The 19,803-nt window shown below is 45.0% G+C and overlaps 1 protein-coding gene across 1 annotated transcript in view; it reads left to right on the top strand.

The window, feature by feature from the left end:
* The window catches only part of scaf11 (SR-related CTD-associated factor 11), a 28,453-nt gene that overhangs the window by 1,917 nt on the left and 6,733 nt on the right, over positions 1 to 19,803 (top strand). The window contains exons 2-11 of the mRNA XM_061714593.1: positions 11,399 to 11,445; positions 11,564 to 11,709; positions 11,808 to 11,891; positions 12,033 to 12,112; positions 12,219 to 12,298; positions 12,384 to 12,421; positions 12,512 to 12,582; positions 13,862 to 13,987; positions 15,538 to 15,638; positions 17,030 to 19,336. Of these exons, the coding sequence (XP_061570577.1) occupies positions 11,427 to 11,445; positions 11,564 to 11,709; positions 11,808 to 11,891; positions 12,033 to 12,112; positions 12,219 to 12,298; positions 12,384 to 12,421; positions 12,512 to 12,582; positions 13,862 to 13,987; positions 15,538 to 15,638; positions 17,030 to 19,336 (3,052 nt within the window). The 5' untranslated portion in view covers positions 11,399 to 11,426. The remainder of the gene's footprint in view (positions 1 to 11,398; positions 11,446 to 11,563; positions 11,710 to 11,807; positions 11,892 to 12,032; positions 12,113 to 12,218; positions 12,299 to 12,383; positions 12,422 to 12,511; positions 12,583 to 13,861; positions 13,988 to 15,537; positions 15,639 to 17,029; positions 19,337 to 19,803) is intronic.

Genomic DNA, 19,803 nt, shown 5'->3' with positions numbered 1-19,803 from the left:
AACTACCCCAGTGCTGCTGTAACTACCCCAGTCCTGCTGTAACTACCCCAGTCCTGCTGTAACTACCCCAGTCCTGCTGTAACTACCCCAGTCCTGCTGCTGTAACTACCCCAGTCCTGCTGCTGTAACTACCCCAGTCCTGCTGCTGTAACTACCCCAGTCCTGCTGCTGTAACTGCCCCAGTCCTGCTGTAACTGCCCCAGTCCTGCTGTAACTACCCCAGTCCTGCTTTAACTGCCCCAGTCCTGCTTTAACTGCCCCAGTCCTGCTGTAACTGCCCCAGTCCTGCTGCTGTAACTACCCCAGTCCTGCTGCTGTAACTACCCCAGTCCTGCTGCTGTAACTACCCCAGTCCTGCTGCTGTAACTACCCCAGTCCTGCTGCTGTAACTACCCCAGTCCTGCTGTAACTGCCCCAGTCCTGCTGTAACTGCCCCAGTGCTGCTGTAACTGCCCCAGTGCTGCTGTAACTACCCCAGTGCTGCTGTAACTACCCCAGTGCTGCTGTAACTACCCCAGTGCTGCTGTAACTACCCCAGTGCTGCTGTAACTACCCCAGTGCTGCTGTAACTACCCCAGTGCTGCTGTAACTACCCCAGTGCTGCTGTAACTACCCCAGTGCTGCTGTAACTACCCCAGTGCTGCTGTAACTACCCCAGTGCTGCTGTAACTACCCCAGTGCTGCTGTAACTGCCCCAGTCCTGCTGTAACTACCACCCCAGTCCTGCTGTAACTACCACCCCAGTCCTGCTGTAACTACCACCCCAGTCCTGCTGCTGTAACTGCCCCAGTCCTGCTGCTGTAACTACCCCAGTCCTGCTGCTGTAACTACCCCAGTCCTGCTGCTGTAACTACCCCAGTCCTGCTGCTGTAACTACCCCAGTCCTGCTGCTGTAACTACCCCAGTCCTGCTGCTGTAACTACCCCAGTCCTGCTGCTGTAACTACCCCAGTCCTGCTGCTGTAACTACCCCAGTCCTGCTGCTGTAACTACCCCAGTCCTGCTGCTGTAACTACCCTAGTCCTGCTGTAACTACCCTAGTCCTGCTGTAACTGCCTCAGTCCTGCTGTAACTGCCTCAGTCCTGCCGTAACTGCCCCAGTCCTGCTGCCGTAACTGCCCCAGTCCTGCTGTAACTACCCCAGTCCTGCTGCCGTAACTGCCCCAGTCCTGCTGCCGTAACTGCCCCAGTCCTGCTGCCGTAACTGCCCCAGTCCTGCTGCCGTAACTGCCCCAGTCCTGCTGCCGTAACTACCCCTGTACACATTAAATCTTAGTTACACATCTTTCAGAACGGGTAACTGTTCCCCGTCCTGCTCCTCTTTAGAAAAGTAAATTTGGGTTCCCAGATATTTACACGAAGTCTTCGCTTTTTTGGCAAAATTTTTTTTTTTCTCTCATTACATCCATCCATCTCTTTGATTTGTTTTTTCAAGTTTGTTCCCGTTGTTACCACTAACATTGCGAGAACTACCATCCAGGCTACAGAAGGTGGAAGTTCTCGCGGGGCTAGTGACAATTCAGTTTGCAGTTTAAAAATGATTATATTATAAAACGGGAAATTTATGGGAAAATACTAATACGGGAGGATGATGGGAAAGAGGTATAATACGGTAGTTTCCCGGCCAAAACGGGAGACTTAACAGGTACTGATCAGTACTGATCATTTCAACACTCATGTCTGGATTATTGACTTTTAGCTTGGAAACTTAAAATGGTTTTAACCTGATTTTCACTAGAGCATGTAGTCTGCTAAAGGCAGTCTTTCGTATAGTTTTCTTATTTTTTAGCACAAGCTGAGTCAGAATCAAAAGGGAAATTATCTCACTTTCTCTTTGGGCTTACCATATAGCCATATATTCAAATTAGGGACGTGCGTGTGTTCGCGCGTACACTGCATAGTCATAACATTATGACCACTGATGAGAAACACGAGTAAGCAGTAATCTTCCACTGAGAAAATGTACATCGTTGTGTTCATATTGATATTTTGGCACTTATCACCTACTTAAAGACTTCCCCCCCCCCCCCCCCCCCCCCGAAACATGATAACTTAAGTAGCAGTAGCTGCCTCCCCAAGCAGATCAGCAGTGGTGCCCTTAACAGTTATTTTAGGGAGTATAAAATGACAAAACAAGGTCCCAGGGGTGTTCATTTGGTCTCCAAACTCCCCAGAGACCGATCTGATGGGACCTGCTGACATCTGTGGGGACCAATCCACAGAGAGCCCATACCACAACCCTCAGGCCGAGATTATTGATCGCTGACATCCCACAACCAGAACTCCAGGACATCCTCAGATGCTCTTTGTCCAGACCCTGACGTATCAGAGGTTTTGGTCCATAGTGGCACGATGGCATCGCACAGTCGCTGCAGATTTGTCAGTTGCAATCTTCTGTTTCACTACATCTAAATGGATTGAGATCTGGTGACAGTGGACGCCACTGGAGTACGTGCTCATGAAACTATTCTGACATGATTTTAGCTTTGTGACGCAGTGCATTATCTTGCCTGGGGTAGCCATCAGAAGATGGGTAAGACTGTGCTTATAAAGGGGCCCAAAGTGTCCCACAAAAACATCCCACACCATTACATCGCCACCCCTAGACAGAACCATTCATACAAGGCATACTCATGTTGTTTTCATCAAACTCTGACCCTACCATCTCAATATTGCAGCTAAATTTGAGCCTCATCATACCAGACAACATTTTTTCCAATCTTATGTTGCCTAATTAGGTTAAGCTTGTGTGAATCTCAATATCCTGTTGTTAGTTGACAGGAATGACACCTGGTGATCTTCTGCTGCAGTAGCCCATCGGCTTCACAGTTTGACGTCTTGTGCATTCAGAGATGGTACTCTGAATACCTTGATTGTTTTTTTTAAAGGTTATTTGATTTACAGTTGCCTTTCTGTCACCTTGAACCAGTCTGCCCCTTCTCCTCCGACCTTTGACATCAGCAAGGTATTTTTGTCCAGACAACCACTGCCCACTCTCCCTCCTATGGGTGATGTAGAATCAAAGATAGATAACCTAATATACTGTGACTGTGGGAGGAAGCTGGAGTACCCAGAGGAAACCACACACAGAGATACCCCTGCCGGGAATTGAACCAGGAACCTTCTTGTTGTGATGCAACACTGTGCTCCCTGTGATAATGAAGAGGAACATTCTGATTATGATAAACCAATACTCCAGAGTTTAGCGCTCATGTCTTTCTGCTTTACCGTGAAAATGCTCCCCGGTATCTTGGTCCATGAACACAGCTGGAGTAGGTTTTCTTCACTTTCTTCGCAATTTCCCTGGGACAGTCTGTGTCTTATGCCAGATTTACCTGTCTAAACTCTATTTTATCTACCTCCAGGTTCTTTTTTCACCCATTAGATTGGTTTTTAACTTCAATACCATAATTTCTTGCATACAATATTATAACAGTGATGAAATATTATACTTTTTAACATGTTCTGCAGTTTTTTATTCCACACAAACTCTCTCCACTTCACCGATCCAGCTGTTACTTTTTGTAAGGAATATATTCTTGCCATATGATTGGATAAGGATTTTTAAATTAACTGTGCAGAAGGAGGCAGAGCTCTTGAGCTGCCATCTTGTTCCAGAGCACTGTTGATGATGGATTTAGTTTTTTTTAAAGGTTGTGGTGTCATGTTTTTGTTATTCCTTAACCCTTCCAGACAGGATGGTATGATTTAAGTCATGACTTTAAGACTGTGGTAAACCCTGAAACATGGTTCAAGGAAGTACCAGGAAGCAGGAAGTACTCCTTTTTTTTTTTATTTGTGTCCACACTAAGAATCTATGGACAGTTGTAGTCTTGGAGCTTTGTCTGAAACGGGAGCTAGCGCAGCGTTAAGAGCCATCTGTAATCAAACTGTGCAGTGATTGGTTCAGCAGTATAAGAGCAGTAATTAGATGAAATGTGAAAAGCAGCGTGCGTGCCACAAGGGCAGCAGTTTGTTTGTCATTCGCCAGAGGAGGAGATGTCACCGGTGGGGGCTGACCAGTTAAATGGGGTTGCCAAAATATATCTGCTGGAATATTTAACATGATTTCAGTATATTTGTATCACTGTAGGTTTGCAACAGCAACCGTAGACACCACTCTCTTTATGTTATGTGCTTTTTTTATTTAAATGTTTATTTAATTGTGATTGTCATGGCCACCAGGTTATGAGTACATACATTGTTTGTTTATAAAAAAAAAAAAGTGACGTATCTTCAGTAACTGTTTGTCTGCAGAGCTGAATTTGAAATAACAAGTCTTAGTTTCGATGAAGAAGGCATCTCATTCTCTCTTTTGTATATCTGTGTCTCCATTCATGGGCAAGCTGAGCGCTTTTTAACTCCTCCGTTAGGGCGGCCACTAATGACTATTCTGATGGTCAACTATTGAAACGATTAGTCGACTAATCTCATATGAGTCTCATAATTATTAATGGCCCTTATTTAGTTCTCAGCTTTTGAATGCAGCATGAGGATGTTCAAATGCTAATGTACTAATTAAAAATAAAAGACCAGAAAGATGTCCTTCCCATTCAAAAATATACTTCTATTTTAATGAACTTTGCTGTCAGTCGCTGTGCATTGAATTCGTTGTGGACCACTTTTATTATCAACTTTTGTCAACTAATCGTTGCACGACTTCTCTCCGGCTGCTGTGTTATCAAGTCCTTACTCTGTACAGTGCTATGAAAACCAGCTTTTTAGTGCCTTTTTAAATCCGCTAAAAAGTCAGTGTTTGCTGGGCACATTTGAACAGATGGTCACCAACCTAGGATTAGCTGAGATACACATGGGGAGTGTGATGCACTTGACTACTACCTGCAATGAAAACTTGTATTACTACTATATTTTCTTTTCTTTTTATTTCTTACAGACAAGAACATTAAAACTTATTCTTGTGTACAATGTTGACCTAGAAAGTGCCAAAAGACATAACACATACTGCCTTTCTGAGACCTTGGGAGTTTTTGCATTGGGTAATGCAACCTGTCGAACTTCAAAAAACCCACAAATGCTCAGGAATAATTTAATATTGTTAAAGGTGTTGACTTGACCTCCAAGAGACTGCTTTCCTTATTTATCTGACTGCTGTTATTTTTGTTTTATTTGATACTGGTCTGGTCAGGAAGCTTCGTGTGTCTTTGCAACCGTCACCAGATTGATTTTTGGACAGGCATAGGCTTGTTTGGAAGCTTTTATTGCATTTACAGTATCTAAGGCCCTGCCCAGACCTGGTTTTAGCAAGTGCCCATAAGCTACAACAAATCTAGTAGCTATTTAAACAGGTAAAAGTAAAAGCATTTCCTCTTTGATTTTTTTTTTTCTTTTCTGCCGCTGCTTTATGGCAAACTAATGTCTTTTACAGTTTTATAACAACTAGCCTGTAATTGGTGGACTACTCTAATGCCCCTAATTATGAGAAACCCATGTGAATGCACGTTACTCGGGACAGTTACATGCACATTTAAATCAAGCTATTGGCAACAATCATGGTAAGGATTTAACTGCAGATTCTGAGAAATCCGAGTAGCCTATACATGCGTGGGAAGATAATCTAATTATTGAGTGAGGTGCGTTCGACTCTGCGATGCTAGGTGGAGCTACACACCCTTTCACTTTGGCATTCTTCCGGTTAGTTACAACAATTGGTAAACAAACGCAGCAGATTTGAAGCGGACGTAGGAGGACAACAGCGTGAAGATATGGACGCCAACAAGGCAGCAGCTCTTTACATTTCGTACATAATAAGCTTGATTGTGTTGCATGTAAGATGCATGCAAAGTCTTCCCCTTGCTACTGTATTGTTGTCACGCCGTGACTGTTGTTCCCGCTTCCACGGTCTCGTCACTTCAGGGAGGGGGAGTCCTAGGCCAGTCAACAGCTCGGCTAACCCCGGTTTGCGTATACATGCCGGAATAGCTCGATCTAGAACATGGTGTGATATCGTATTATGACTTTAGTCTGTATCTGTATCCACCACATGTAGGATATTTATTTCCTATTTTTGGCATATTTTTCTGTTTCAAGGGTCCCAAAGTCAAGAACCACAAAGTTGGGGCTTTGCCAGACACATTTATCAGGTGGATGAGATGAACCCGACATTGGTCCTATTTCGGTGGCTTTGTCTAATGCCCGGGTTGCAGTATAGCGCCATGACCTCATTGCAGGGGCAGAGAGTTGAGGTTTAAACAGCGGTAGCCTAGCTTTGATTCGGTCCCGGGTACCTGGGACTGTTGCTGCTTGTGTCTCTGCCTGTTGTCGTGTCCGTTTGTTTTTCTCTTGCAGATTTCCAGGGCTCGTGGGCTTGTGTGCTCGTTGTGCGTTTCCATGTGTTTTTCGCGTCTTGGACTAGCAGCGGATGTCACCCCTAACCATTAATATATGCAGACAAAAAAAAAGAAAAAGGAAGTTTAAACAGTGAAATACACCTAGATCGTACTACAAAAATACTATTTTATTTTCGGGAGTCTGTGGGGACATAAAATTGAACCGAGGCGAGGTGCTTCCTGTTTCTATATGCAAGAAAGACGGCAGTACAGACTCGGTTGAAGAGGGAGCTTTTCTACTGGGTGGTTGTGGTATTTTGGCCAAATCGTGTCATGGGTTTTTCATAAAGACCTCAGAAATCTTTTTTCAACATTTGATAAAGGGTCATAAGTCAAGAACATGTTTTCACACCAAGCATTAAAATGTATGTCTTCAATACATCTCGGAAACTTGTGATTGGATCTCAGTTCTCTACTAGATGGGAATAAACATGTAACCTACAATAAACAAACAGGACATTGTTTGGTCTGAGTCATATTTTGTAAATTTATAATGAATAATCAATGTGGCCAGCAAGCATCAATGACTTTATTAGTTGTTGAAGAATTTAATAATTGATTATTAGTTGAAAAGTTCATCATACATCCATTTAATCGTGTGGACAGGAACTTATAACACTTACGTTTTTTTAAGCCGTTATATTGACTGATGTCACTAAAAACAACATGAATGCTATAAATTCATTTTAAATGCATTTTTTTTTTTGTCTCTGCTTTATTTTCATTTTTGTTTTCCACCTGTTTCACCTCTGAGCGCACACAGGTGATGCTCTGTCTCTGTCTGAGTGCATCAGGGCAGAACTCCACTGGTGATGCAGAGAAAGCACTCGACCAAAAACATGCCTGGTTTCATGGCCTGTGTTTTTGTTTTTTGGGTTGTTTTCCCCCCCTGAGACTAAGACCCAAATACCTCAGAAATTGCTCTCCAAAACTTGCCAAAAATCTACATAACACTCACTGCTCAAAGCAGCCAGTGATTGCTCAGTGTACATTAACTGTACTCTCTAGTGTATAATATGGTACATCATGGGAAAGCTCTCGTTTTCTACTTTCAGACTGTTTTTTAAATTTTGATTTGCACCAACCATTTAAGAGCGTGATAAGAAGCTTATGTGAAAAATGTGTGATCATAGACTCTTAATACGTGTGTAAATCTTGGTCATACTTCAGAAGTCCTGGTGGCGCTGTAAATACTCGCAAATGGGGTCTGAAATTAACTTTTTGATTCACTAGCCAAGTGGACTGGTAGATTTAAAAAAAAAAATCCACCGGCCAAGCATAGTTTTTACTGGCCAAAATAATAAATTGCCTTTTTGTGTTCCATGTACATTAATTTTCATACAGTTAATAGAGGGAAAGTATTACGTTGTGTGTGTGTGTGTGTGTGTGTGTGTGTGTGTGTGTGTGTGTGTGTGTCTGCTTGTTAGGGCTGAACGATTAATTGCATTTGCGATAATATCGCGATGTGATAAAACTAGATTTTCTAACCGCAAAGGCTGCGATTTGACCAGTCACGTGATCTGGTCACGTTGCGAGTGAGCAGAGCCGGCAGGGAAAAAAAGTCAACAGTCTACCATGGCCTCAATGTTAGGGCTCGGCCAGGCGGGGCTTTATAAATATATGGGAGTCGGCGTGGCGAGGAGCTGCGCGCGGCGAGGAGCACGAGCCAGGCGCGCGCTGGCGGACAGTGGAGTCGCGTCGCCGCGTATCCTACGGCGTAGGCTCTGCGTTGGTGTAACGCGGAACCATAAATCAGCCTTAAACCACACCTGCAGCCCGTTAGCTCAGGAGGAGGTTAAAGAGCGGGGCTGCGAGTTGTTTATTGCTAGTTCGTTTTGTTAACAATGTGAGCTTTGTTGGTTTGTTTGTTAGTTTGCTGGTGGTTTTTTTCTCCCTGTGATTTTTGAGTTATTTGTGAAGAAGTTATGAGTTTCCTGTGAGGAAGGTTTTTTTGTTCCCTGTGGGAGTTTTTCTGTGTTTTTCTATTAAACTATGCCTTGTTTTGGCTAAAGTTTAACCCGGTTTGGTGTCGTGCGATTGGGTTCAGAGAGAACGACCCATAACACTTGTGTGTACAGACGTGTGTAGACGTGTTAAAGATGTAAAGCCACAGATTTGTTTTCTTTATTGTTTTAATCTGTGCTTTGAGTAAATCTGACATTGTTTATTATAAAACAGACTGATTCATTGCTTGTGGATTTGAAAATACATGACAACAGGACCTTGAAAAAATAATCGCATATTAAATCGCAATATTGAGGAAAAATATCGCAATTATATTATTTTCAAAAATTGTTCAGCCCTACTGCTCGTCTGTCTAAGGGCCAAAAGCGTTTCAATACTCAGTTTTATGTACCGTTATTAGCCCCTTTAACATTGGCGTGTTTAACAGGCAGTTCCAGTGTGTCGCCTATCCTTTTCACATTAACTGACACAGGCTGATCTGTGTCGGTGGCGTGTCGAGCGGGCCCCACTAATAACTTGCCTTTGAGGTATAAATCATGGGTTTTCTTCAACCAGCATTCGTCACAAGTCAGCCAATGTGGTTGTGTTGCTCACTGGCACGAACAGCACGCCCAAGCTGATCCCACAAGTGTTGAGTGGGGTTGAGGTGAGGACTGCTGGCAGACCTTTCCATCCTCTCCCCTCCCAGATTCTGGAGGTGGTCTCTGATGAACCCGCTCTGTGGGGCTGAGCGCTGTTGGAGGATCATATCATCCTGTTAACCTTGACTGCAAATCCGTAGAAGACGTGGTGACAGGGTGAGGAAACGGTGTTCTTGGGGTGTCATGTTCTTGGGATGCCCACTTCACAGCCTGTCTCTGACATCCACTTTGGCAGAAAAGATTTGGCAAGTTTTTCATGGCCGTAACCCTCACCTCAGCTCTGCTGCTCATCCCACACATGTGTGTTCCTTATAAACGTGGCTCCACCTCAAAGGGAAATAAACAGGCTTCCCAACGGTACAAGATTTATTGCTAAGAAGCTTTGTTACAACAAAGAAATAATCTACCTAACACTAGTTCATAATCTGATTAGTCGATTAATAGCTTTTATAATCAATAGATTTCTAGTTGTTTCACCCCCATCGTTCAGTGACTTGTTCAGTTCATATTTATTTCAAGCGGTACAACATAAGTGACCTGCGTGCAGCAGAAAATCAAGCAAATACCTTTAACAGTAGACTTGCAGGTTCAATATTCAAATTAATTCATTAACACTTGAAAGGGAGTGGGAAGAAGAAAACTTATTTAATCCCACACCTGTTTCTCATCAATAACTTGACAGATTTTTAAGGCTTCCTCCTGTCTTAACATTTAAACATTTGTTCACCTAAACCTCATTTATTGGATGGCAGATTTAAGAGCTCAGTGTCAGAGCACCTCTACTGCAGTCTCCTATAAAACAGTGCTCTGGATAAACAGGAACTTGTCTGCTTGTAGTAACATCCCTGGGCTGTGTGAACCTCGTTGTGCACGTTTTTCACTGTTATAATAAAACAACAAAGAGAATCATAAATATGTACGTCTCGGTTCTAAGCATTGGCATCACGGTGTGGTAAAACGTGATTCCCAGGACCAGCTGGACAGAAGTGGAGCTCTGCTGCTGCTCCGTTCACCGTCCCTGCAGAAATGAGATTAGTGCAGGAACAGGAGCTTTTCTGTAAATGAGTCTGGATGTGGTTTTCTTTAATTAATTCATTTTGATTAACTTTCATCATCTTTATTCATCATTTCAGACTGGAAAAAAGGAAAACTGAAGAACATAACTTGTGTTGCTCCGACGCACAGTAACGACACCTAGTGAGTTCAGGGAAAAGAGTACATATGATTTGTTGGGAGGCGTTGAAATGGTTTGGTATTTATTTTTACTTTATTCAGCGTCATTGGGTATGAGGCTGAAAATTGTAAACGGATAAGGCTCAAAGATTTAAAGTTTAGTTTTGTAGATCATTGATAAACATTTTTAGATTTGTTTCAGTATCCCCCCCGGAGATTTATGGATCTTATTTGTGGCAGTGTTGCCAAACACGGTTGGTGTTAATGAAACGTAATCTGCAGCACTACATAAAGCTGCATTCGCAAAAGCTGTTTTAAACAAATTTAATAGCAGTCTTTGTCATCTTTTGGATGGTTTGATATCACCTGCTGGTGATTATGAATCCCAGCCGAAAGTATAAATCTTGTTTAGCAATGTTCTTTAATGCTGGAAATACTGTTCGGCAGAGCAATGAGCGTTCGTAAACACCAGTTACACCGATGTTTCATTCAAGTAGAGAACGTTTAGACACTGGTTCTGAAGGAGAGTAATGTTGTGTGGAGAGTACTGAGAAGAGACTTAAGGTTATAGAAATGTGTTAGGTTTTAAATTGAAACAAGGAGTTTGTTTTATGTACATTATACTTCTCACAAAATAACTATACATCAGTTTTCCCAGTTCTGATCCTCCGGCCCGTGTCCTGCTCGTTTTAGATGTTTCCGGCTTCAACACACATGATTCTAATTAACGATCCTCATCAGCTTGTCATTATGGTCTGGACCAGTCTGTTGATGACACAGCTACTCGTTTCACGGTTTGCTGAAGCCGGGTCGAAGACAGGACAGGGGGCCCGAGGACCAGGATTGGGAAAACCCTACCTTACATTTTTAATTTAATCATTTTAACTTTTTCTCAATTGAATCTCGCATTTAAACGACTAAAAAGTAGCTCTCTCGTTTAATCTGGCTGTTTGAATACATCAACACTCACAACAGTGGAGTGCTTTGACTTCTCATCTCTGGTTCGAGTCATTCTCTTATTATATCAGAATTTCAAAGCTGACTTTTTGGTTGTTTTTTTGAAGGTTTGGTGATCAGATGAACATAAAAAGCTGTGACAGTTAAAATCTCACACAATCACGTATTTCCACCGGACCTTAAACTATTGTGTAACTCGATCGGGGAGGTATTAACATCAACTATTCATCCTGGGAAATGCAGCTCAGTGATCTGACAGGTTTCATGTAACTTCTAACCCACTGAGCTCTACTCTTTTTTTTTTTCCCTCTTGCAGTGGTGATCGGGGCAGCCTGGGGCTAGACATGACTGGAGCTGGAAGTGGTGAGATTGCTGTTTTAATAAATATTATTGAACCCAATAAAGAAAATCCTGTTTCTGACCACTGTGGTTGGAAACGATGGGAGTCGTAAATGCCCTGACAGAGTGTGTGTGTGTTCAGGTGGCCAAGGCCCTCCCGATGGGTCAGACGCTGAGGAGGCGGAGAAGTGTCCGATCTGCCTGGGCGTCCTGGCAGGAGGAGAACTTGCCATGCCCGACAGCTGCTGCCACGTTTTCTGCCTCAGATGCCTCCTCACGTGGGCCGAGGTGAGTAAACTCTGAGCATTTTGCCCCAGACCCATGTGCGTTTCTTTAATTTATTGCCCAGTTTGAATGATAATTTTTGTGTTTGCTTTACTGTGAAGTTGCAGATGTGTCCCTCCTGCCCAGTGGACAGAAGACCCTTCACTAATGTTTACAGATGGGATGGAAACCTCAGCCTGGTGCAGGTCGGTCAGCCATGCGCTGCCTTTATTTTGAAGTTGAGCTGATGTTGCCTGCGCTGGAAAGCAGACCTCGCCCTGTGCGACCTGCTTATCTCTGTCTAACTTATTTGCACTGAAACTATACGTTCTCCCGCTTCTTTTAAGGTCCCAGTGAGGAAGCAGCTGTCTCAAGCTGAGGTTGAGAGTTGTTGCTGTGGAAACCCTGAAAAACAAATCTGTGTCAAGTGAGTGGTTCTAGTTAACGTCCCGAACAAAACAGGAAGGATTGCATGGTGTAAATCCAAATGTCTCCTCAGACTGTGAATGCCAGGCCCTTTAATTGTTTTTCAGTAGAAAGTCTGTGAGAAGATCTAAGCGGCAGAAGACGGAGAGGAAGGCAGACGGCAAGACGAAAGGACTTGTGAGGAAATGTATGTTTGAACCCGTCTTTCTTCAGAAATCTGCTCTTCGTCCTCTTGTTCTGCCATCGCCGTAACATCCGTGTGTTTGTTCCAGGTAACGATGAGGACCCCTCCTCGCTGAGCAGAAAAAAGGTGCAGTTTTCCATCCCTCCCTCCCTTTGACACACACTTGTGAGAGTTCCTACTGTTTATTAAATGTCATGTTTTCTTTGCTTTATCCAGGTGAGGGGGGCGGAATGCTGCGCCTGGTCACCGCCTCCCTGTGTTGCATTAACCACGTCACCAGTGGATATGTAAGTCACAACGTTACCCCCAAATTACGTCATGTAAAATAGAATCGAATCAAGTGAAACCTCAAATCAGACAAAATGAATAAAGCTCCCCTGGTGTTTTTTTTCCCCATCAAGGTTTTTATAATTTAGCATATATTGCTTTTATTGTTGTAATTGTAAAATGAGTTGTAGAAATAGTAGTTATATAGTCATTAGTCTTTTTTTTCTTCTATCATTATAATAACAGTAGGTCAAATATCTTGATCTTATAACTTGCTTGGGATCAATAACTGCTGCCAGAGTGAACTGGAACCTCTCTCCAGTGTTGCTGAAGCTCCTCCAGCGGTGTGGTTTTAGCGTTAAACAGTCATCAACACCTGAAGTGGATAAAACATTGACAGTAATCCCTCGCTATAACGCGGTTCACCTTTCACGTCTCGCTGTTTCACGGATTTGCATTGTGCATTGTGTTCTGCATTCTGATTGGCTAAAAACTCTCCCCGCTACAGTTCTCAAATATAATCGATGGTGGCATGTCGGTTTATAAGAATCTTTTTGCCCAGAAAAAAAAAGAGCGACAACAACGACGCATAACTATGTTCTTCTTCTCGAAAAAACACATCTGCACCGCGGGCTTTAGAAGAAAAAGACGCTACAGAGCGAGTCAGGATCCAGCGGCATCAGAATAGCAGTGAAATACGCGCGAGGCGGTGCTGAGCTCCACAATTTGAAGCCTGGTATAATAATTGTAAAAAAATAGAGGTTACTACTTCACGGATTTAACCTATCACGGGTTCTTTTGGAACGTAACCCCCAAGAAAAACGAGAGATTACTGTTATCAAATTTTTCCAAAGACGGGAACTGATATCGTTCAAAATTTTTTGCATAACATGAAACTGTTTTTGATCAGCTTAAAATGCTGACTGTGGTTTATTACCATTTAGTATTACATCAGGTAAAGTCTATTGCTTTATATAAATTAATCTCTATTAAATTTCATGTTAAAATTTGCATCTGAAATAAACATACGGGTTCAAAATACACTTTTCTCAATAACTATATTTCACACCCAATCAAAGCCTTGATTGTTGGTTTTCGAGTCTCTGGTAGTATCTATCTTCATCCCTGATCATCACGCTATGAACCAATCAATAGTTTGAACTCACCAAACACACAGCGTGCCTAAATCCAGCGCTCATCTCTGTTTTCACCACCAAAATGATGCGTGAACCGGATATTCAGCTGTAAGTTTCAGCATCTGTGAAGTATTTCATTATTCTTGTTTTCATTGCTCTGCAGTGCAGATCCTGTTTGGTTGGCAGCGGATATGCCGTGTGAGCCCGAGTTGAAGCAGTGCAGACCCCAGGTGCAGCACTGCCCGTGGCTCTCCCCCGCTGCTCCCATCCCTGCTGACGGCACATCAAGGTACTGAACTCACGCTGACCCCCGCTCAGAGTTGGGTTTCCTGGCTTGATAGCATCTTCTGCTAGACGGCCCTGCCTGCACACCTGCACCCTGACACCATGTTCTCTAACAAAACTACATAGTCTGTAAGGTCAAAGCTGACATCATCAGGCTCGCCACTAGAGTCCTGATTCATCAGCCCCACAGGACTGACATTGGATCTGACTTCTACCATAAAACAGACAAAAGCTTGAGTTTCAAAGAGTGAGCTGAGGTAGAGATATCATCAGGCAGGTCCACGGTAAATGGATTAAAAGGGAACATGGAAGACATGACGGCCTGCCGTGATTATTTTTGGACTCTAATAAAAACCATTTGTCCCTCAAACCTGGATCTGACTGGAACACGTCCTTTTCCAGTCACTACCTGTCGTGGATTTGCAGCGATGACTTGTCTGTAGATTAAATCATTGTTGATATTGTATTCTTCTCTGGTCCTGCTCATTCCTGTCTGAGAAATGTGTATGGAAATGTGAGGAAACAAGGTTAGAGATGTACATCTGCAGTTTTTGGTAGAAAGCCAGACAGGGGTGTGTGTATATGCCTGATGGAGGAGGTTCTGGTTATGATGGGGTTTTGGACCAGTTGCAGTTTCTGGATGGACTTGATGGTAGGGCTGGGGATCGGTTCAAATGTCAAGATTCGATTCCGATTCAGAATCGATTATCAAGATTTGATTCGATTCCGATATTGATTTGGGTTAGTGTTTTTTGAGCTGTTGCATGAATTATATGACTGTTTAGTTATGCAGTTATGCAACATATTAATACTAGGATTGTATTGGCAGCTAATGATGCTGTAAGGACCAATCACCTCCCAGAATGCTGATAGAACTGCTTTCAGAAACATCGTGTGGCAGAATTACTAAACAGATCCAGGGCAGCGAACCGAGGCCGGATGAAATGGCTTTTATTTTTTCCCACATTCCGTTTTAATTTCTTCCATTTTTGGTCTATTTCGGTTTTTAATTTTTGAGAATTTGGTTTTTAGCATTTTTTGCAAATGTAACCCCAAGACGGTATATAAAGTAATGAAATATAGACAATTAATGCAATTATAACTGAAAACTTTAATGTTTTCATACCTTTATAACATATTTAAAGGCAAAAACATGGCACTAGTTGTTCTTGTGTCCAACAAAACATTCCTTTTTTTGGGCATAAACAAAAAAATACCAAAAGTTGTAATGTAATGATGAAAAAAAATCGCTCTTTAGACATATGAATCGATTTAGTAGAATGCAGTACTTTTGAGTCAGGAAGATGAACGGAGGTAGAAATAGGCTGAATGGGATAATTGGTATGAGTATCAGTCCAGACGAACAGACACTATAAAAAACTAACCTCATCTCTGCTCAGTGGTCGGAGGAATCCAGATAGCTAGTTAAACATAGATGTAGGGTAGCAAATAATTCACTCAGACCGGAAGAGTATCTCACGTCACTGATTCTGTCACTGAAATCATATCTGACAATGCACCTGCTTATTTTTATTTTTATTTTTTTATAAACAGGCAACGTTTTCATGAACCTACTTGGAATAACAGTCCGCTGCCACTTGAACTCACCTCATCTCCGTTCCCCTCCAGCTCATCGTTCATCCCAAGCCATTTTGGTGAGTCTCGTCAGATGCAGTTATGACAATTACAGATTACAATATGGTCACAACATTTAACTTGAGTTCCTTGATGTTTCAAGCTGTTTAAAATTGAGTCTTATTTGTTCTTGACGGCTTTCACCCACCGCATTACTACAAAATGGCAAGATCGCCACTTTACATCCTTGTTCCTCGTATATTTAACCTTTCAAGCAGTGAGTAACACAAACGTTAGATTTACATTTTCAAGACACATAATTTAGTTATTTTTATTTTATATATATGATGCATCGTTTTAAAAGAAGAAGTCACTGCAAAGTCAGTATTTCCCTGTTAAAGTAGAAGGCTGGACCTATACGATCGTTATTTCTTGTGTCAAACCTCTGCAGTTCCTGAGAAATAAAAGAAGTGAAGCTTTTCCAAAATAACTGGAACTGTACTGGGATGATATTCGGTTGTTCCGGGACGCTGACTCATTGACACACATCTTGAATGATCCTAATTTTCAGGCCTCTAATTGAACTTTGGTACCTCTAATAAAGCTTTAAACCCAGAATAACTCCAGAAGCATGCAATTATCTCTTCATGAAAAACCAAATGGTTTGGCTCAATTAGAGGCTCGCTAATGGGTGGAGTTAATAATTCATGAATGTGCAGAAATGTTGGTGCAGGTCAGGCACACTTTCTTCTTTTTTTTTCACAGCCCTGTTTTTAACATTTGCTGTTAATGACTTTTAATGAATAAAAACACTTCAGATTGTTTCATCCAGGCCTCAGACGGTGTGGTAAACCGCATCAACAGAGGTTACAGCTGGACGTCTCTTAAATAAACACCTGATGTTTTTATAACATTGTGGATTATGCCATCCAGTCACTCCCCATCGATGTATTTTTTGTGTGACCATTTTAAACGGTGCACATGTGGAAGGTTTGAAGTGCTGAGCGACTCAGATAGTGTCTGACTCATCGTTGGTGAGTCAACCAGTGAAACTGATCACTAGTGGTTGAAGCCTCAGCTTTCAGCTCTAGACTTTCTGCAAACCCAGCAGCATTCTGGGCCTTACGGGCGACACGTCGAGGACACAAATAGATTACTGGCCCAGAAAAACAAATAAGACAAGGATGTCGGACATATTTTGTCCTATGTGTTTATTGTTAGATTAAAACCTTTAAAATAACGGCTGAAGCTCTTCCCCTTGTGGATACGCATTGCATGCAGAGGCATTTGGCCCTATGTGATGTCATATAGAGCCAACGTTAGAAAAAAGCTCTGTGCTTTCACCGTCCTGAAAACTACAACATATTCTTAGCCTCCACTTTTTTTTTTTGTAATTTTAACTTTTACAGTTGAGTTTTTTCCCCCACAAACTGTCAGGTTGTATTCACAAGTGGTTGTTTCTGTCGTGCAGTCTTTCAGGGGGTTGTCGTCTGCGCTGTCACTCGTCCCAAAGGAGGAGAGAAACGAGGTGGTAGATCAACCTCCAAAGCTCCCGCCAAAGAGCAAGAGTCCCTACCATCCAGAAGATCTGGACGCAACAGCAAAAGTCAGGAAGAGGCTCCTCCATCCGACGCCACGTCGCCACCACAGTCCAGTCCGTCAGACTCCGACTCGGCAGCCAGCCAATCCACAAAGTCAGGAAAGACCCCTCAGGTGCCGGCCAAGAGGAAGGGGAAGCGGGTAACCAACCGGAAGGCCAGCGGCAAACGGAAAGCTGCCGTAAAGAAAGCCCCGTCTCCCGAAGTGGTGAGCAGCCCGGCGGCGAGCGAGGAGGAGGACGAGGGGGAGGGAGAGGGAGAGGACAACGGCAAGAAGGTGGAGCCGGAAGAGGAACCTCAGCAGGAGGAGCAGCAGCACAGCGACGCTGAGGAAGAGGAGCAGAGCAGGCTCAACTCTGGACCTGGCTCGGTCAACAGCACGGAGGACGACGGCGATGACGCTCAGGGACAGTCCGGGGATCAGCAGAAACGGGACGACGGTGGGGAAGAGAGTGGGGACCTTGCCGGCCCGATGGACTCCCCCCCCGACAGCCCTCTCTCCTGCTCTGACGGTGTCGAGAGCAAATCAGAGGAAGAGCCAGCGAGTCCACCTCCCCCTGGAGACGAGGAGGAGGAGGACGAGGAGGAGGAGGAGGAGGAGGAGGAGGAGGAGGAGAAGAGGCCGTCCCTGTCCCCGTCTGACTCCTGGAGGGAAGACCCAGCATCTCCTCCGTCCCCCGAGCAGGACGACCCCAACGTTACCATGGAGACCAGTACGGAGCCCGGAGACGATGGCGACGATCAACCGTCTGACGAGGTGAAAACTGAGGACACAAGCGTGGAAAAACCCGCTTCCCCCGGCGCTGTAGAATCACTGGAAGACCAAGCTGACCTCGGAGCAAACGCACGCCAGGACGCCGACGTCAAAGTGCCGGGATCGGAGGAGCATTCACCAGCGGGCAGTTCTGACGACGGGGCGTCCAAAGAGGACGGAGTCGCATCCAAAGATGATACCGCCGAGTCCCGGAAGGACAACGGCACCGACCCGTTCCAGGACAACACGGACGTTGTCCCCATGGACTGCAGCTCCCCCATGAGCGATCCGGGGGCGGAGTCCCCCCCAGAACGGCCCGGCGAGGGCGCGTCCCGGGCCGCCGCAGAACCTGCCGCCGCAGCAGCAGAACCTCAGGTCGCCGGCGCCGCCGCCACGGAGCAGCAGGAGAGGGAGAGGAGCCAGGAGCGCAAGAACGGGAAGCGGCGCTCGCGCTTCCACTCCCCGACCAGAACATGGTCCCCCAAGAAAGAGGGCAAGAAGGAGGCGTCCCCGTCCCCGCGCTCGAGGTCCCGGGACCGGGACGGCTCCGGCGGGCCGGCCCCGGGCCGATCCTCCAGAGCCCGCAGCAAGGAGAGGGACGGGGACCGCGACGGAGACAGGGATCACTCCAGGAGGGAGCGGAGCCGCGAGAGGAGGAGACGCCACCGGAGCCGCTCCAAGTCCAAGTCCAAGTCCAAGTCCCGGTCCAGGTCCAGGTCTCGCTCCAGAACCAGGTCCCACCGGCGCGGGCCCAGCCCGGAGCGGCGCGGGTCTAGAGAGCGGTCCCGGGAGCGCTCTCCCCAGAGGAAGGAGCGCCGAGGGGGCTGGAGGTCCGGCGGGGGCGGCGGGGGGTCCGGGTTCGAGGGCCGGAGGTTTCAGGGAGGCGGCGGGCGCTTTGAAAACGGCGTGCCCAAGGAGAGTTCTCCAGAACGCCAGGGCTGGTCGGACAACCCCGACTGGGTCACCGAAAAGACTCGGGGGAAGACGGAGAGCAGGAACTCGGACTCCGGATTCGGCGGGGCCTCGCGCTGGGAGGACCACAAGAGCGGAGGAAACGGAGGAGAGTCGCGGGGCCGGGGCGGCCGCGGGGCGTATGAACCGAGCCGCGGGGCGGCGTGGGGGGCGGCGAGTCGCAGCTTCTACGGCCAGCAGGACGACGCGGCCGACAGCCGCTGGCCCCGGAGCAACTCAGGTACAGGAGGCAATTCAGGGACGGACGCCTACAGCCGCTTCAACGAGAACCGCGGGGGCGGCCGGAAGAAGGACAGCGACCCGGGAGACATGCTGGACCGCTCGGGCTGGTCGTCGGCATCCAGCTGGGCCGTCAGGAGGACGCTGCCCGCCGACGTCCAGGACTATTACTCCAAGAGGGAGAGGGGAGGAGCCGGCAGCTGGAACCGGCAGGAGGAGGAGACGCAGCCTGCAGGTACGTTCCAGGGTTATAATAGTTTTGAATTTTTCATTTTAGTTTAGTTTTATTTCGTTTTGACTTTTTCCTCCTTCAATTCAGTTAGTTTTAATTAGTTTTTAGTGTGGGTTTGCTAGTTTTTATTAGTTTTTATATTTTCAAAAATGCTTAGTTTTAGTTTAGTTTTTATTAGTTTTAGTTTTAGTTTTGACGTCACAGACCGTGAGGCGTTAAGGTGCCGTAGCTGCCAGTTGGAGATAAACGGCCAGAGCGGAATAAATTGAACATACCAAGAGGCTTATATTGACAGGGACGAAAACGGAGGAAATTATATCTATGATTTCAGTTTGTTTTAGTTAGTTTTCTAAACACGCAATATAGTTTCAGTTAGTTATCGTTTTTGTCTTTTAATTTTCGTTTTTATTTAGTTCAGTTAACGAAATTGTTTTTTCAATTTTAGTTTTCGTTATTTCGTTAGTTTTCGT

The sequence above is a fragment of the Cololabis saira genome, chromosome 23, assembly GCF_033807715.1.
Source record: "Cololabis saira isolate AMF1-May2022 chromosome 23, fColSai1.1, whole genome shotgun sequence".
In the NCBI taxonomy this organism is placed as follows: Eukaryota; Metazoa; Chordata; class Actinopteri; order Beloniformes; family Belonidae; genus Cololabis; species Cololabis saira.
This window is presented reverse-complemented; position numbering and strand designations above follow the sequence as displayed.